This window comes from Mercenaria mercenaria, chromosome 14 (genome assembly GCF_021730395.1).
Source record: "Mercenaria mercenaria strain notata chromosome 14, MADL_Memer_1, whole genome shotgun sequence".
Lineage (NCBI taxonomy): Eukaryota > Metazoa > Mollusca > Bivalvia > Venerida > Veneridae > Mercenaria > Mercenaria mercenaria.
The window spans coordinates 55,924,699-55,938,887 of record NC_069374.1 but is presented as its reverse complement, the minus strand read 5'-3'; the positions used below and the strand labels follow the sequence as shown (position 1 = coordinate 55,938,887).

The following is a 14,189-nucleotide window of genomic DNA, read 5'->3' as shown; positions in this document are numbered from 1 at the left end:
AGCGCCATTAGCGGTCGAGCCTACGTTAATTCTGTAACAAGCGATTTCATTGGCCAGGCTGAACTATAAATACCGTTTTCGGAAATCCGATATTGTACGAAAGCAGTATAGAACTGGCCGCTGTGCCGCCGTCAGATCTTCGTGTACGAGAAGATTTTATCGAGATTTTAACGCTTAGCCTTACGTTTTGAGAAAAAAAAAATCAAACAGCACCAAATCATAGAAAGAAAGAGTTGTTTCACATGAAAATTGGACAGCATGTAAAACATGTATATTACTCTACGAAACAAGTGTCAGTATACTGATATAAATAGAAAAAGTGGAAACTCCACAGGTCGCTCAACACTACAAAAACGAAAATGTTGCAGGCTCGGTTTGATTGAGCCTGTTCATGGACGGTAGTGGAAATGCATGCTACCGTCCACGCCTTCTAGCCCCGGGTTGAGCAGAACTCAACATTTACACATGTTAAAAGTACAATAAAACAATTTAGAGACATCCGCATATGTGTTCAAAAGGGCTGCCTAAAAGGGCCCCACTTCTGGGCAGTTAAACGCCTTTAAAGAGAATTCCTATAGTTTTTTTTCCTTTCATAGATTTGTTTTTAATTTACATATATGATAGGAAAATTTGTGCTGAAAACAATGAACAAATAAAAACAATAGGTCACCAGGCTTGTTTTTGTGAAAAATTTTTTTGAACACACCCGCTGTTGCTGAAACTGCCAGCGATTTTTCAACTTTTTCAAAATTTTTTCTGCTTTTTTATAAATAACCAACCAAAATAAAACATCCAGGCAGCACAATACTTTTTTTTTTCTTTTTACAGATTTTATTAATATACTTATTTGATATCATAGTCAAATTTGAATACTCTATCCTTACAATAATGGGTACAAATGAAAAAGAAAATTGTTTCATATTTACTTTTGTGAACTTTTTTCAATGAAAAAACCCCAAAGTGAAGATTTTTTTTTTAATTTTGAAAAAACTCTTTCTTTAGAATTTTTTCTTTTTCTTCTTGTTATAGATAATTGTATTGTGAGCTAAAAATGGCTAAAAATGTATGGGTCACCAGGCAAAATTTTTTATGTTAAGACCGCTAGAATACAACACCTATTCGGACGTATATGGCACGAACCTGCCAAATTTATTACATTATGTCTGCTTAAAGTTAAAAAAAAGTTTTAAAAATTCTTAATTCTTTCTATATTGAATACTAAATAATCTAAAGGGATATTGTCCTTATCAGTACTAAGTCAATTATCTTACATTATATGAACAACACTGTCTTTGTACTAAAATGCGATGTGAAAACACAACCACAAAAATAGCAAGATACCGTCAGGCTGATACTTGTTAATACAACATAAACCAGTATCAACATTTGAGTACTGATATAACTTATCAAAAATGTTATTTCATTCAAAATTCCTCATATTTAAGATTGTCTGTAACAGTTTCAACAAATGTTGACTTCAGTTCATTTTTCCCCATAGAAAGTGTCGGCTGCGCAAAAGAGCGCATAAAAAACTATAGGAATTCCCTTTAAAAACTCACCATTTTCAAAGAACTGTTACATATGTTTGTTTTGTGCATTTGCAATAGCGTACGAGTGTTGAAACTTCATATAACTAGGTGGAACAGTTTTCAGCAATTGTTTATTTTTATTTCTTTACAAATGGCATTCATTTTCAAAGGGGGGACAGCTTTTTCAGAATATTTTACGTTGTTCGTGACAATACGGCAGAACATGTAATGGTCAGGTAAAATATTGGTAAAGATGTTTTTCGTTTATCAAATATTTCTGTGTTTTGATGATATACTCCTAAACCTTAATCAGATTGGGTCATCCACCTACCTACCTACCTACCTACCCTACCCTACCCTACCCTACTCTATCCTACCTACCTACCTACCCTACCCTACCCTACCCTACCTACCTACCTACCTATACGGCTGGACTCACGGGTATAATAGCCAGGTTGCGCGTCACAACCAGATAAAAGTTGGTTTAAAAGCAGTGAAAGGAAGGCTTCAAAAATGAAGATAGTGGGAGAGAAGATAAAAATGTGAGAGTGCTAAGTAAGACGAAATATACACAAGTTAAAAGGGGTTAAAACATCCGCTTTGTGAGTTCAGGGGCGGTAAGAGAGGACCGAGGGGTCAAGACATCGTTTGAACCCCTCAATGTCAGGCTGGAATATAATTTGAGAAGGCAGGTGGTTCCACAACACGACAGTATAAGGGAAGAAGGAGTATTTGAAGTAATTTGCTTCAGTATGGACTTGACGGAAAGAGAGTTCGTGCATATGCCGGGACATTCTCACAGGCCTTTCTGTCATTACCTAGCACATAGTTTGTGACCAAAGTTTGAGGATATACATGTATACATTTTCAATCTGACTTTCAAAAGTATGTTGAGAAAGGATTTGGCATTGTTAAACTTAAGGAAAGATATATGTTTTGTCATTAAGTAATATCATCGATTGATTTTCTGCAGCGAGCTCAACATAGCCGCGAGAATGGCTGTTCGGTGTATGTGCGTTTCCGCGTGCGCACATTAGTGCATGCGCTAGTACGTCCTCCCGATTTTGTCAAGACAATAGCGTTGTCAAACATGTATGGAGCAAATGTTTAGCTAAAATGTTCACCTCAGTGGGACGCAGTGCCATGCACAAACATCGGTCCCTATTTCAAAGGCCAAGGTCACAACTGTAGATCTTAAATATAAATAAATTTGCTCTGCATGGAGCAATCTAGACCAACTCGAGATAAAATTATTACTTCCATTTCTTAGTCCAACTCGCGACGAAATTTTCATTTTTACTTCGTTACAGTCAGGTATTCTGTTAACAGACAGTCAGGGGAGGTAACTAGAGAGAGTCACGGCTTTGGTGCAACCTTATTTCTGTTATCTTGATAAGACGGAATGTCGCGCGAAAAGCCCATGTCCCTATCTCAAACGGATGCCACAGATCCAGTTTGGTTCCGATTCATCAATTGGGTCATGAGAAGTAGTCTTTTGAATGTTTATTTCTATGTTTAGCTCTGAAAGCCCCTAAAAAGGACCAAGCAGAACTATTTGAATTAAACTGAGGGACTACCATAAAACAATGCTACAAGTTAAGTATTGTTATGATTCATATTGCAGTTAGTGAGAAGAAGTAGTTTGATTTTTTTCTAATTTTATTTGCGTTGTCCCCTGAAAGGTACTAAGCAGAACAGTTTGAATTAATTTGAAAGGAAACTAGAAAGTCCTGCTATAAAACGAAGTTAGTTGAGATCTGTCTATTAGTTCATGAGAAGAAATTGTCTAAGAGTATCAGCTCTTATGGCCCCTTAAAGGAGATACGCTTAATCATTCGGACTAGTTTGAAAGAAGATTATACAAGGTCGCTACAGACCAAGTTTGGTATATATTTGAAAAGTGATTCATGAGAAGAAGTCATTTAAGTCATGCATAATTTTTTATATTAGCTCGGGCGGCCCCTAAAAGGGCAAAGCGTAATTATTTCAAAAACTCTTTAGAGAGAATTATAACGACCAGGTTTGCTGAAGATCAGTCAAGTGGTTCTTGAACTACAAGGTCCATGCGCAACCGTTTAAAAACAACTTGCGACTGGACATTACAAGGAAGCTACAGAATAAGTTTGGTGAAGATTCATCAAGTGACTCATGAGAAGAAGTCAAAGTGTTATTTTTTCTGCTTTTAGCTCTGGTGGTCCCATGAAGGAGCCAAACAAAACCATTAAAAAAAAGGAAATGAAAAGGTACCTTAAAGTGACGCTGGTAACCATATTTTGTTGACATCCAGAAGTGGGTTCATGAGAAGAGGTTTTTCACCCCATTTTAGCGCTGTTGGCACTGTAAGGGGCAAACATTCGATCAAATTTGAGAGAGGACCTTATAAGGATGCTATAAGCTAAAATCCATAATGGCGAAGACCCACCTACTTGTTCACGAGATAAAGTCGTCCTCATGCTTTTTGTATTTTTAGCTCTGACAGCACTGCAAAAGGGACCAAGCTAACCCATTGAAAATAAGGTAGAAGCTTACCAGGATGCTACACTCCAAAATGGATAAAGATCTGTCTAATTGTTTATGAGAAAAGCAAGAGCCCATAAAGGGGCAAATCTAAATCATTTTAAAACAAAATGAGGGAGACACATGCAAGGCTGCTACTGGCCAAGTTTGGTGTAATATTGACCAGCAGTTCCAAAGCAGAGCATGTTTAAATAAAAATGTTGATGCAGGACAACGGACGCTGGATCATTCACATATTCTAATAGCTCACCCTGAGCAAAGTTCAGGTGAGCTGGAAAATACAGTTCAACTCCGTTCAACTACTGTTATACGATAATTAGTCGGACTTATTAGAGTAACATAACATATAACCTTCTGTGTATACTGTATAAATTCTTAATAAAGAAATATACGAAAACACTACAACATTTTCTATTTTTATACAAAGAAATATTAATTCATAATGTAAAGACATAATGATCTATCTCGTATATATACATGTAGCTCTTCGTTTTATTATACAGTTTTATGCCTGTTCACTACAGTCATAAACGCCCCAATAATATAAAAGCTATTTTCTGGAAAATGCAGTAAAAGTCAAACTTTTGCCTTGAAATCGCATATCAATTGACATTTAGTTGGAAGACTGATAAAGATACAGAAGATGTTCCAATTCCGTACCTGGTTCGGTTCTTTAGCATGCTAGGTGTAAAACACCTATGCACCCTAATTCGGCCTAATACAATGTTGATTTAAACAAACTAATTTTCCTAAATTTTAGGATGCTACAAAGTTATCTTTCCAGTAAAGATTCATCACTAAGTTCATAAAAAAATCTCCATTTTTGACTCTAGTGACACTTCGATGCCAAATACGAGCTACAATGTTATCTCTGATATAGTTTTGTTAACATTCATCAAACAATTCATGCGAAATTCAAAGTAAAATGTTGACGACTGACGCCGGGGCATCCACATATACTAGCAACCCGCCCTCAACCTTGGATCAGGGGAGCTGAAAACAATAGGCATAAAGACAGGTCCAGATTTACTCTTTTTACAGAGTGGAGTGGAAATAAAATACATTTCAGACAAGTTGGGAAAAGCCTGCTGCACAGATAAAATTTTACATTGACCTCGATGAGGTTGAGGCTATAGTCCTACTGAAATTTAGAGAAAAAAAAAGCCTGTTGCAAAGATAAAATTCTGGATTGACCTCGATAAGGTAAAGGCTATAGTCCTACTGAAATTTGGAGAAAGAGCCTGTTGCAAATATAAAATTCTGAATCACTGACCTCGATGAGGTTGAGGCTATAGTCCTACTGAAATTTGGGGGGGAAAAGCCTGTTGTAAAGATAAAATTCTGGATCATTGACCTCGATGAGGTTGAGGCTATAGTCCTACTAAAACTTGAAAAAAAAGCCTTTGCAAAGATAAAATTCTGGATCATTGACCTCGATGAGGCTGAGGCTATAGTCCTACTGAAATTTGGAAAAAGCCTGCTGCAAAGAGAAAAATCTGGATCATTGATCTCGATGAGGTTGAGGCTATAGTACGACTGAAATTTGGAAAAAAAACCTGTTGCAAAGAGAAAATTCTGGATCATTGACCTCGATGAGGTTGAGGCTATAGTCCTACTGAAATTTGGAAAAAAAAACTGTTGCAAAGATACAATTGTGGATCATTGACCTCGATGAGGTTGAGGCTATAGTCCTACTGAAATTTGAAAAAAAGCCAATGCAAAGATAAAATTCTGGATCATTGACCTCGGTGAGGTTGAGGCTATAGTCCTACTGAAATATGAAAAAAGCCTTTGCAAAGATAAAATTTTTGATCATTGACCTCGATGAGGCTGAGGTATAGTCCAACTGAAATTTGGAAAAAGTGTCTGTTGCAAAGATAAAATTCTGGATCATTGGCCTCGACGAGGTTGAGGTATAGTCCTACTGAAATTTGGAAAAAGAGTCTGTTGCAAAGATAAAATTCTGGATCATTGACCTCGATGAGGTTGAGGCTAAAGTCCTACTGAAATTTGGAAAAAAACCTGTTGCAAAGATAAAATTTTGGATTATTGACCGTGATGAGGTTGAGGCTATAGTCCTACTGGAATTTGAAAAAAAAGCCTGTTGTTAAGACAAAACTCTGGATCATTGACCTCGAAGAGGTTGAGGCTATAGTCCTACTGAAATTTGGAAAAAGCCTGTCGTAAAGATAAAATTCTGGATCATTGATCTCGATGAATTTGAGGCTATAAGTCCTACTGGAATTTGAAAAAAGCTTGTTGCAAAGATTAAACTCTGGATCATTGACCTCGATGAGGTTGAGACTATAGTCCTACTGAAATTTGGAAAAGCCTGTTGCAGATATAAAATTCTGGATCATTGACCTCGATGAGGTTGAGGCTATAGTCCTACTGACATTTGGAAAAAAGCCTGTTGCAAAGATAAAATTCTGGACTGACCTCGATGAGGTTGAGGCTATAGTCATACTGAAATTTGGAAAAAGAGTATGTTGCAAAGATAAAATTCTGGATCGTTGACCTCGACGAGGTTGAGGCTATAGTCCTACTGAAATTTGGGGTAAGAAAGCCTTCGCAAAGATAAAATTCTGGATCATTGACCTCGATGAGGTTTAGGCTACAGTCCTTCTGAAATTTGGAAAAAAAGCCTTTGCAAAGACACAATTCTGGATCATTGACCTCGATGAGGTTGAGGCTATAGCCCTACTGAAATTTGGAAAAAGAGTCTGTTGCAAAGTTAAATTCTGGATCATTGACCTCGATGAGGTTGAGGCTATAGTCCTACTGAAATTTTGAAAAAAAAAGCCTTTTGCAAAGATAAAATTCTGGATCATTTACCGCGATGAGGTTGAGGCTATAGTACTACTGAAATTTCCTTCGGGCGAATATTTAAAATGTGTTTTACTTAACAAATTTTGTACTTATCGAAGAATGTTGAATGTTTCAGACAGTGAATAAGTTCAATGAAAATGTGTTGACAGCACCGTTGGCATGAGATATTTACACGATAAATCATCATTAGGGCAACGTTTTACGATCATATAAATAACGCTGAAAGGGCGATGCCAGCTATAAACCATATACTCGCTTGAAATAACTCCATTTTATCTTTTTTTTTCAGTTTTTTTTGTTTCATTAGCAAAGTCTTAGTTCCCACTAAAACATATATTAATAAGTTCTCAAGTTACAAGCTAGCTTTATATCATTTATATCAATAGTCTTGACGCACATAATTATTGATCATTATTTACTATTTACCTTGCAGTTTGCAAGCCTCATATGATAAATGAAAAATTTCTCCCAGTAATCAGTGTCAAATTCTGTGAAAAAAATATTTTCTGTATAATTTTACATTTGGTATTTGTTATTTGCCGTCAGTTTCAATAAAGTATTGTCTTCTAACGAGGTCAATATGATATTGATAATAAAAGGTTAATAAACGGCTACTTGTGCCTTCTTGCCATAATGGCACACCTAGTGTCATAATTTCCCGTGGGCTTTAACCCGAGGACCATTATGAAACAAGGTGTGCCATTATGGCTAGAAGGCACTACCAGCCGTTTATTGACCTTTTTATTATATACCTTCGCTTCATATTTATCTTGTTATTTTCACTTTACATATTTTTTCTACAAACTTAAGGGGCCTAAGCATCATTTGTATTGATATTTTTTTTCATCAACAGTGCCATCATTATTTGACAATCGATCTGAAAATTATTCAGCACCCTTTCACCCGCCATAATGATGTTGCTACATGACGTCAACGTCAGAACGCGCTGACGTTCCGGTTACCCAGGACAATTATGATTATGGCGCGTGAGGTGCACTGCGCCATTATGGATTCGTCAATAGAAGCCGTAATGACAGTTTTAAACGTTTTTTTGTTACTATTTATAGTAACGAATATAGTAATGTACCTATATGATAGTACATGGATTATATACAAAAACAAGAGGGCCAAGATGACCCTAGGCCGCTCACCGGAGAAACACACCATAACAGTGTAAACATGTTTGACCTAGTGATTTCATGGAAACATATTCTGGCCAATTTTCATAAGGATTGGACCAAAAATGTGGTCTCTTGAGTGTAAACAAGTATTTTCTTTGATATAACCTAGTGACCTAGTTTTTGACCCCAGATGAACCATATTCATATTAATAAACAAGAGGGCCAAGATGACCCTAGGTCGCTCACCTGAGAAACACATCATTACAGTGTAAACATGTTTCCCAGATGACCCATATTTGAACTTGGCATAGATTTCATCAAGGCAATCATTCTGACTAAATTTTATAAAATATGAATATCCAGTGTACAATGCAGCCCATATTGCATACACAAGGATTTTCTTTAATTTGACCGAGTGACCTAATTTTTGACCCTAGATGACCCATATTTTAACTCAACCTTGATTTCATCCAAACAAATACTCTGGTCAAATGTCATGAAGATCCGGTGTAAAATGCAGCCCCTACTGCATACGCACGGTTTTTCTTTGATTTGATCTAGTGACCTAGTTTTTGACCCAAGATGACCCACATTCGAACTTGACCAAGATTTAATTAAGAAAATCAAAAATACAGCCTCTATGGCATACACAAAATTTTTCTTTGATTTGACCTAGTGACCTAGCTTTTGAACCCAGATGACCCATTTTCGAACTTGACCTAGACTTCATCAAAATAATCATTCTGACAAAATTTCACGAAGACCAGTTGAAAAATACAGCCTTTATCGCATACACAAGCTAAATATTGACAGACGACAGACAGACGACAGACAGACGCCGGACATCGAGCGATCACAAAAACTCACCTGCTCGGGTGAGCTAAAAAAGGGGGAAAGAAAGAAAAGCGGACCTTACAGGTTCTCCGCCATAATCCTTCTTATATAAATTGCAAACTGTTCATAATGATTCATTTTAAACATTATATCACGCTTTTCCATCAATAAATCTTTATTATATGTAAATGAAGTGCAAGAATGAGCTGGCTGTGTATTCCATCCCGGCTGTGTATTCATTTTTCTTATGTGCTTTGAATATCAACTCAGAGGCAGCTGTGTATTCATCTCTGTCAGGATAGGTTATTTGAATACCATACTCAGAGCTGGCTGGTATTCGATCCAGGCTATGAATTCCTTTTTCTTATGTACAGTGAATACCGAGCACATGGCTATTTATGTATTCATATACGGCAGGATATTTATCTCAGAATAATTGAATACCGTACTGTATTCGTTTTTCTTATGTGCCTTGAATACCAAACTCTGTGCTAGCTGTGTATTTATCGGTACTAGAGCAGTCAAAAAAATATGCTAAACTTTTAAACACATTCCTGTTCTTAGTAGGCTATTTATTATACACATACGCATTAGTGTAAAAAAACTGTATAAACGACAGTAAATGATTGACTCTTTTTTACATGGTAAAATATCATGTAACATTAAACTATCACAAAAGCAGAATCTAAGTATCCAATGGTGGATGTCAAAAAAAAACACAGAGTGACGGATTTGGTTATTTTTAAGTTAACTTAGAGCCGCCATCGGTAAAAAAATACTGTATAAACGACAATAAATAATTGACTCTTTTTTACATGGTAAAATATCATGCTAACATGGCTCCATTGATGGCCAGTTAAACAACGAAGAAAGTCAAGCTCTCTATATTTTGCAACAAACAACGGTTGACGCGCGGACCGGTAAGAGAGCAATATGGGCGACTCCTCCAGACAACTGTTGGTAAAGTTAGTAACGTTTAGCTTAGGAAGCGGGGGGCTCGAGCTCGCGACCCCAGGTTTCGTAGTTAGACAGTATAACCACCGAACCACTGCGTCCGCTTTCTAGAAGTTTGGAGTGTAATCAGGTGTTCTTTTATGACTGAGTCGCTTAAGCCGGTGCTGGAGGAAGTATATGCTTTGCACTTTATTCATTTTTGCAAATGATATAAAACCGGAAATTTATTTCTATCATGTAAAAGTCAAAATTATGGCGCTAAATAAGTGTGTACGTGACGTCGTTAGTGCCGTGTTTTAATGAAAATAAACATGAGTTTTCATATTGAAATTATCAAATAATCAAGACCTTTGCATTGTTTATTTCTGATTTACCACGGTTTGTAGTTCAGATGCGCAGGAACTGAATTACGAGTGCTTTAGTCGGGTGGTTAAACATTCAAGCATTTTAACAAATAACTGTGGTAAATAAGACGATAAATCACAAGATTATTTCCTTTGCATAATACTCAGTGAAATATGCTGAACTTTTATGCAAGTAGTAATGAGCCGGGCGTCATGTGGCCATTTGACATTATCATTGGCGTCATTATTTTTTTCACCGTTCAGTGCGTCAACCGTTGTTTATCACAGAATATTATATTCCCTTCTCAAATGCGCTCATTTGATTGGTCGAAATGAGTGCAAGCGCGTCCGCAAAAAGCGATATTGACCTGCAAAAGTGATAATGACTCTTGTGATATCACTTTTTCTTATATGTTCGAAATATGGGCCAGTCAAATGCATGCATTTGAGAAGGGCATATAATATAACAATTAAAGACTTATGTTGAGGTCAATATGTGTTCTTACGGACCTGTAAAAACAATTATAGACTTATGTTGAGGTCAGTGTGTTCTTACGGACCTGTAAAAACACATATTGACCTCAACATGAATCGATAACTGTATAATATACAACGCTTGACTTCCTTGTTTGTGTAACTGATAAACAAGTACAGCCATTTTAGAATCCAAACTGTATGACGCTAGTTCACTTTGTAGTAGATTTACATTCTGATTTTTCATATTTGTGGGTGGACGGATAGCTCAGTGGTTTGCACACGGGGGTTCGATCCCCGGCAGCTATTCGGGAATTTTCAGAAACGCTTTTCAGTGTTTCCCACCCAGCTAGAGATGTACTGGTCAGGAACCCAGGCAATCCTTGCGTGTATCAGTGCTATACACTGGGCACGTTAAAGAACCAGGCTGTCTATTCGCAACGAGCTAGGCTAAGTTAGCCGGACAAGCTAGTAGAGGATGAATTATGCGCTCTTTGTGTGTGGCTGCATTTGAACTATGTAAAGCGCCTTTGAACGTGAAATTGATCATGAAAAGGGCGCTGGTATAATAATAATAATAATTTGACTTAAAACCCTAAATTATAAGTACGCTTTGTTTCTTTTATTCAAATCGTTCGACAAGCTTATTTTAACGTTCAGAATGCAGAATATGTAATAGACTGCCTAACCGTATTTGCATGAGTAAACTGTTTACCTTACTTTTGAATAACAAGCTTCATCAATACTGTCCTAAAATGATTTAATTGATAAATGAACCGTGCCATGAGAAAACCAACATGATAGTGGCTTTGTGACCAGCATGGATCCGGACCAGCATGCACATCTGCGCTGTCTGGTCAGGATCCGTGATGTTCGCTAACGGTTTCTCTAATTGCAATAAGCTTTGAAAGCGAACAGCATGGATCCTGACCAGACTGCACGGATGCGCAGGTTGGTCTGGATGCATGCTGGTCGCAAAGCCACTATGTTGGTTTTCTCATGGCGCGGCTCAAATATCATGCAGGAATTCGTTAAAGATATTCTACATGTTATAATCTATTTGTTCTTAACCCTTACCCTGCTAAATTTCTGTAATGAACTCGTCCGTCTTTCGATTTGGACAGTACCATTAACTGTTAAAAGGGGTGTATACCAAAAATATACTGACAGAATGGTGAACAGTGCAGATCAATCGTGTCAGTGGGAAAACTGCTTTGCGCATTTGTAGATCTTAAGATCGCTTTTGATACTATTTGGAGGAACTGTCTGTGAGCAAAACTTACATTAAATATCAATTAATCAATCAATCAATCAATCAATCAATCAATCAATCAATCAATCAATCAATCAGTCAGTCAGTCAGTCAGTCAGTCAGTCAGTCAGTCAGTCAATCAACCAATCAATCAACTTTATTATCAAAATCGGCAATTAAATTTGCCTTTGGCCATTTTTAACATACAACATATAATAAACAAAAAAATATCATATATTGCATAAACATAGCACATTCATGAGAATATCACATGTCAGTAATAGATTAAGAAACAGCAAGATTTGATAGGGTATTATGTCTTATCGTCATAGATTCTTTTATATATCTACAAATGTTTACAAGACGTTTCTTATTTCTTGTTGACATAATACTTTTAAACATCTGAATTGTAGGCCAAGCTGTATTTCCCAAATACTTATTTCTAACATCTGTATATTTACTACAACATAACAAGAAATGGTACTCAGTTTCAACTGCATTTTGATTACATATTCTGCATATTCTATTGTTTCGATCAATATTATTAAATCTACCGGACTCGATTTCTAACTTATGGAAGCTTAATCTTAAACAAGTAAACATTTTTCTTAAATTTTCACTGGCAATTTTATAAATGTATTCTTCATCACAAAAGACTGTTTTATACTGACAATAGTATTTCAGCTTTGACATTGAATTAATCGATGCATTCCATTCTTGAATAAATTTGTCACGTAATCTCAGTTTAAACGCAGGGAGATAGTTAATATTCGGATCAAAATACTGACGCACATGTGTCAGACCCAGATGGTCAATAATAGAATGCATACGTTTAGCCCAGTTCTTACATTTGAACATAGATTTTGATACAGACTATTCATTGGAGAATCAACAGTTTTCATTAATTTTAACCAATATTGAACAGATCTCTCTTTACAAATAGTACATAATGGAATGCGACCTAATTCACCATACACAGCATTATTTGGCGTCTGCTTCTTTGCATCTAGTAAATATTTGCAGAATTTCAAATGTAAATTATCCACACCTTTGAAATTGTAAACACCCCAAATTTCTGCTCCGTACAGTAAAATAGGTACAACCATTCTATCAAACAGTAATAACTTTGTCTTAACATCTAAACAGACTTTGTCAAATAATAACAGTATATTGTGATAGGCTCTTAAAGCCTGATCATTCAGTGCCTTGACTGCACCTAAAAGAGAACCAGTGTAAGAAAACTTAATGCCTAAATATATAAAATCATCAACTATTTCTATTTTCACCATTAATGTAAAATTCTTCATTATGATGAGTTTTTCTGTTTTCAAAAATACAAGTTTTTGTTTTCTTAACATTTATTGTTAAACCCCACTTTATTGAAAATTGATAAATGGAATCGATTTGGGACTGTAAGCTCTTAGGATCAGTCGTACACAATACAATATCAGCAAATAATACTAAATACATAGCTCAAGCTCAAGATCTTTATCCGTAAAATCATTCCAATTTAAGTTTTCTGTGATATCATTAATAAACAAAATGAATAGCAAGGGAGATAATGGCTCCCCTTGTTTCAATCCTATCGTTACATCAAAGAAGTCAGAAAATGACATCGAACTTGATATCTTAAGGCATGACTGTACTTTTTGATAAATACATTTAATAATATTAATCATTTTACAGCTAATACCAGTCTGTATTAATTTATACCGTAATGCATCTCTGTTAACTGTATCAAAAGTTCTTTGATAATCTATAAAAATGCACCATTATTTAGACTTTTTAGACAGTACTTTTTGAATAATAGCATGTAAAAGGAATATAGCATCAGCTGTAGAACGATTATCTCTAAAACCGAATTGTACATCATTAAATATTTGTTTAGATTCACACCATTTGTTAATACGATTTCTAAGTAGCAATGAAAAAATCTTCGAAAAAAACATTTACACGTGTAATTCCTCTGTAATTTGCAGGTTCAGATTTACATTGGATAATGAATAACATTGGAAATTTTTACAATTAATGAAAATATATATGCAAATGATTAGTCCTGTATGTGTGGTAACTTAGTGGAATTAAAACTGATAATTACCTTTGCTATGTAGGCGTAAGACTATGAGGGAATTTCTCTCCCTTGCTTTTTTCTCTTTACATATATGAGCTCATTAATTTTACACACAATAGCTACCGGTTGCCAGGTGTAAGATGCACCAAATGTGAATAGAAATGTCAGCTATAAATGTTGTCAAACTTTTTATTTATAGATTTATACACTGTTATTTATAGATTCTGCAGAAAATCTAAAAACCATTTAGAATATTTATTTTGA

At 35.8% G+C, this 14,189-nt stretch overlaps 1 protein-coding gene across 1 annotated transcript in view; it reads right to left on the bottom strand.

The window, feature by feature from the left end:
* Positions 1-12,960, bottom strand: part of LOC128548197 (potassium voltage-gated channel protein Shaw-like) — a 28,004-nt gene extending 15,044 nt beyond the window's left edge. Inside the window, exon 1 of the mRNA XM_053522643.1 lies at positions 12,825-12,960. Coding sequence (XP_053378618.1) covers positions 12,825-12,960 — 136 coding nt within the window. The remainder of the gene's footprint in view (positions 1-12,824) is intronic.
* Positions 12,961-14,189: the final 1,229 nt, after the last annotated feature.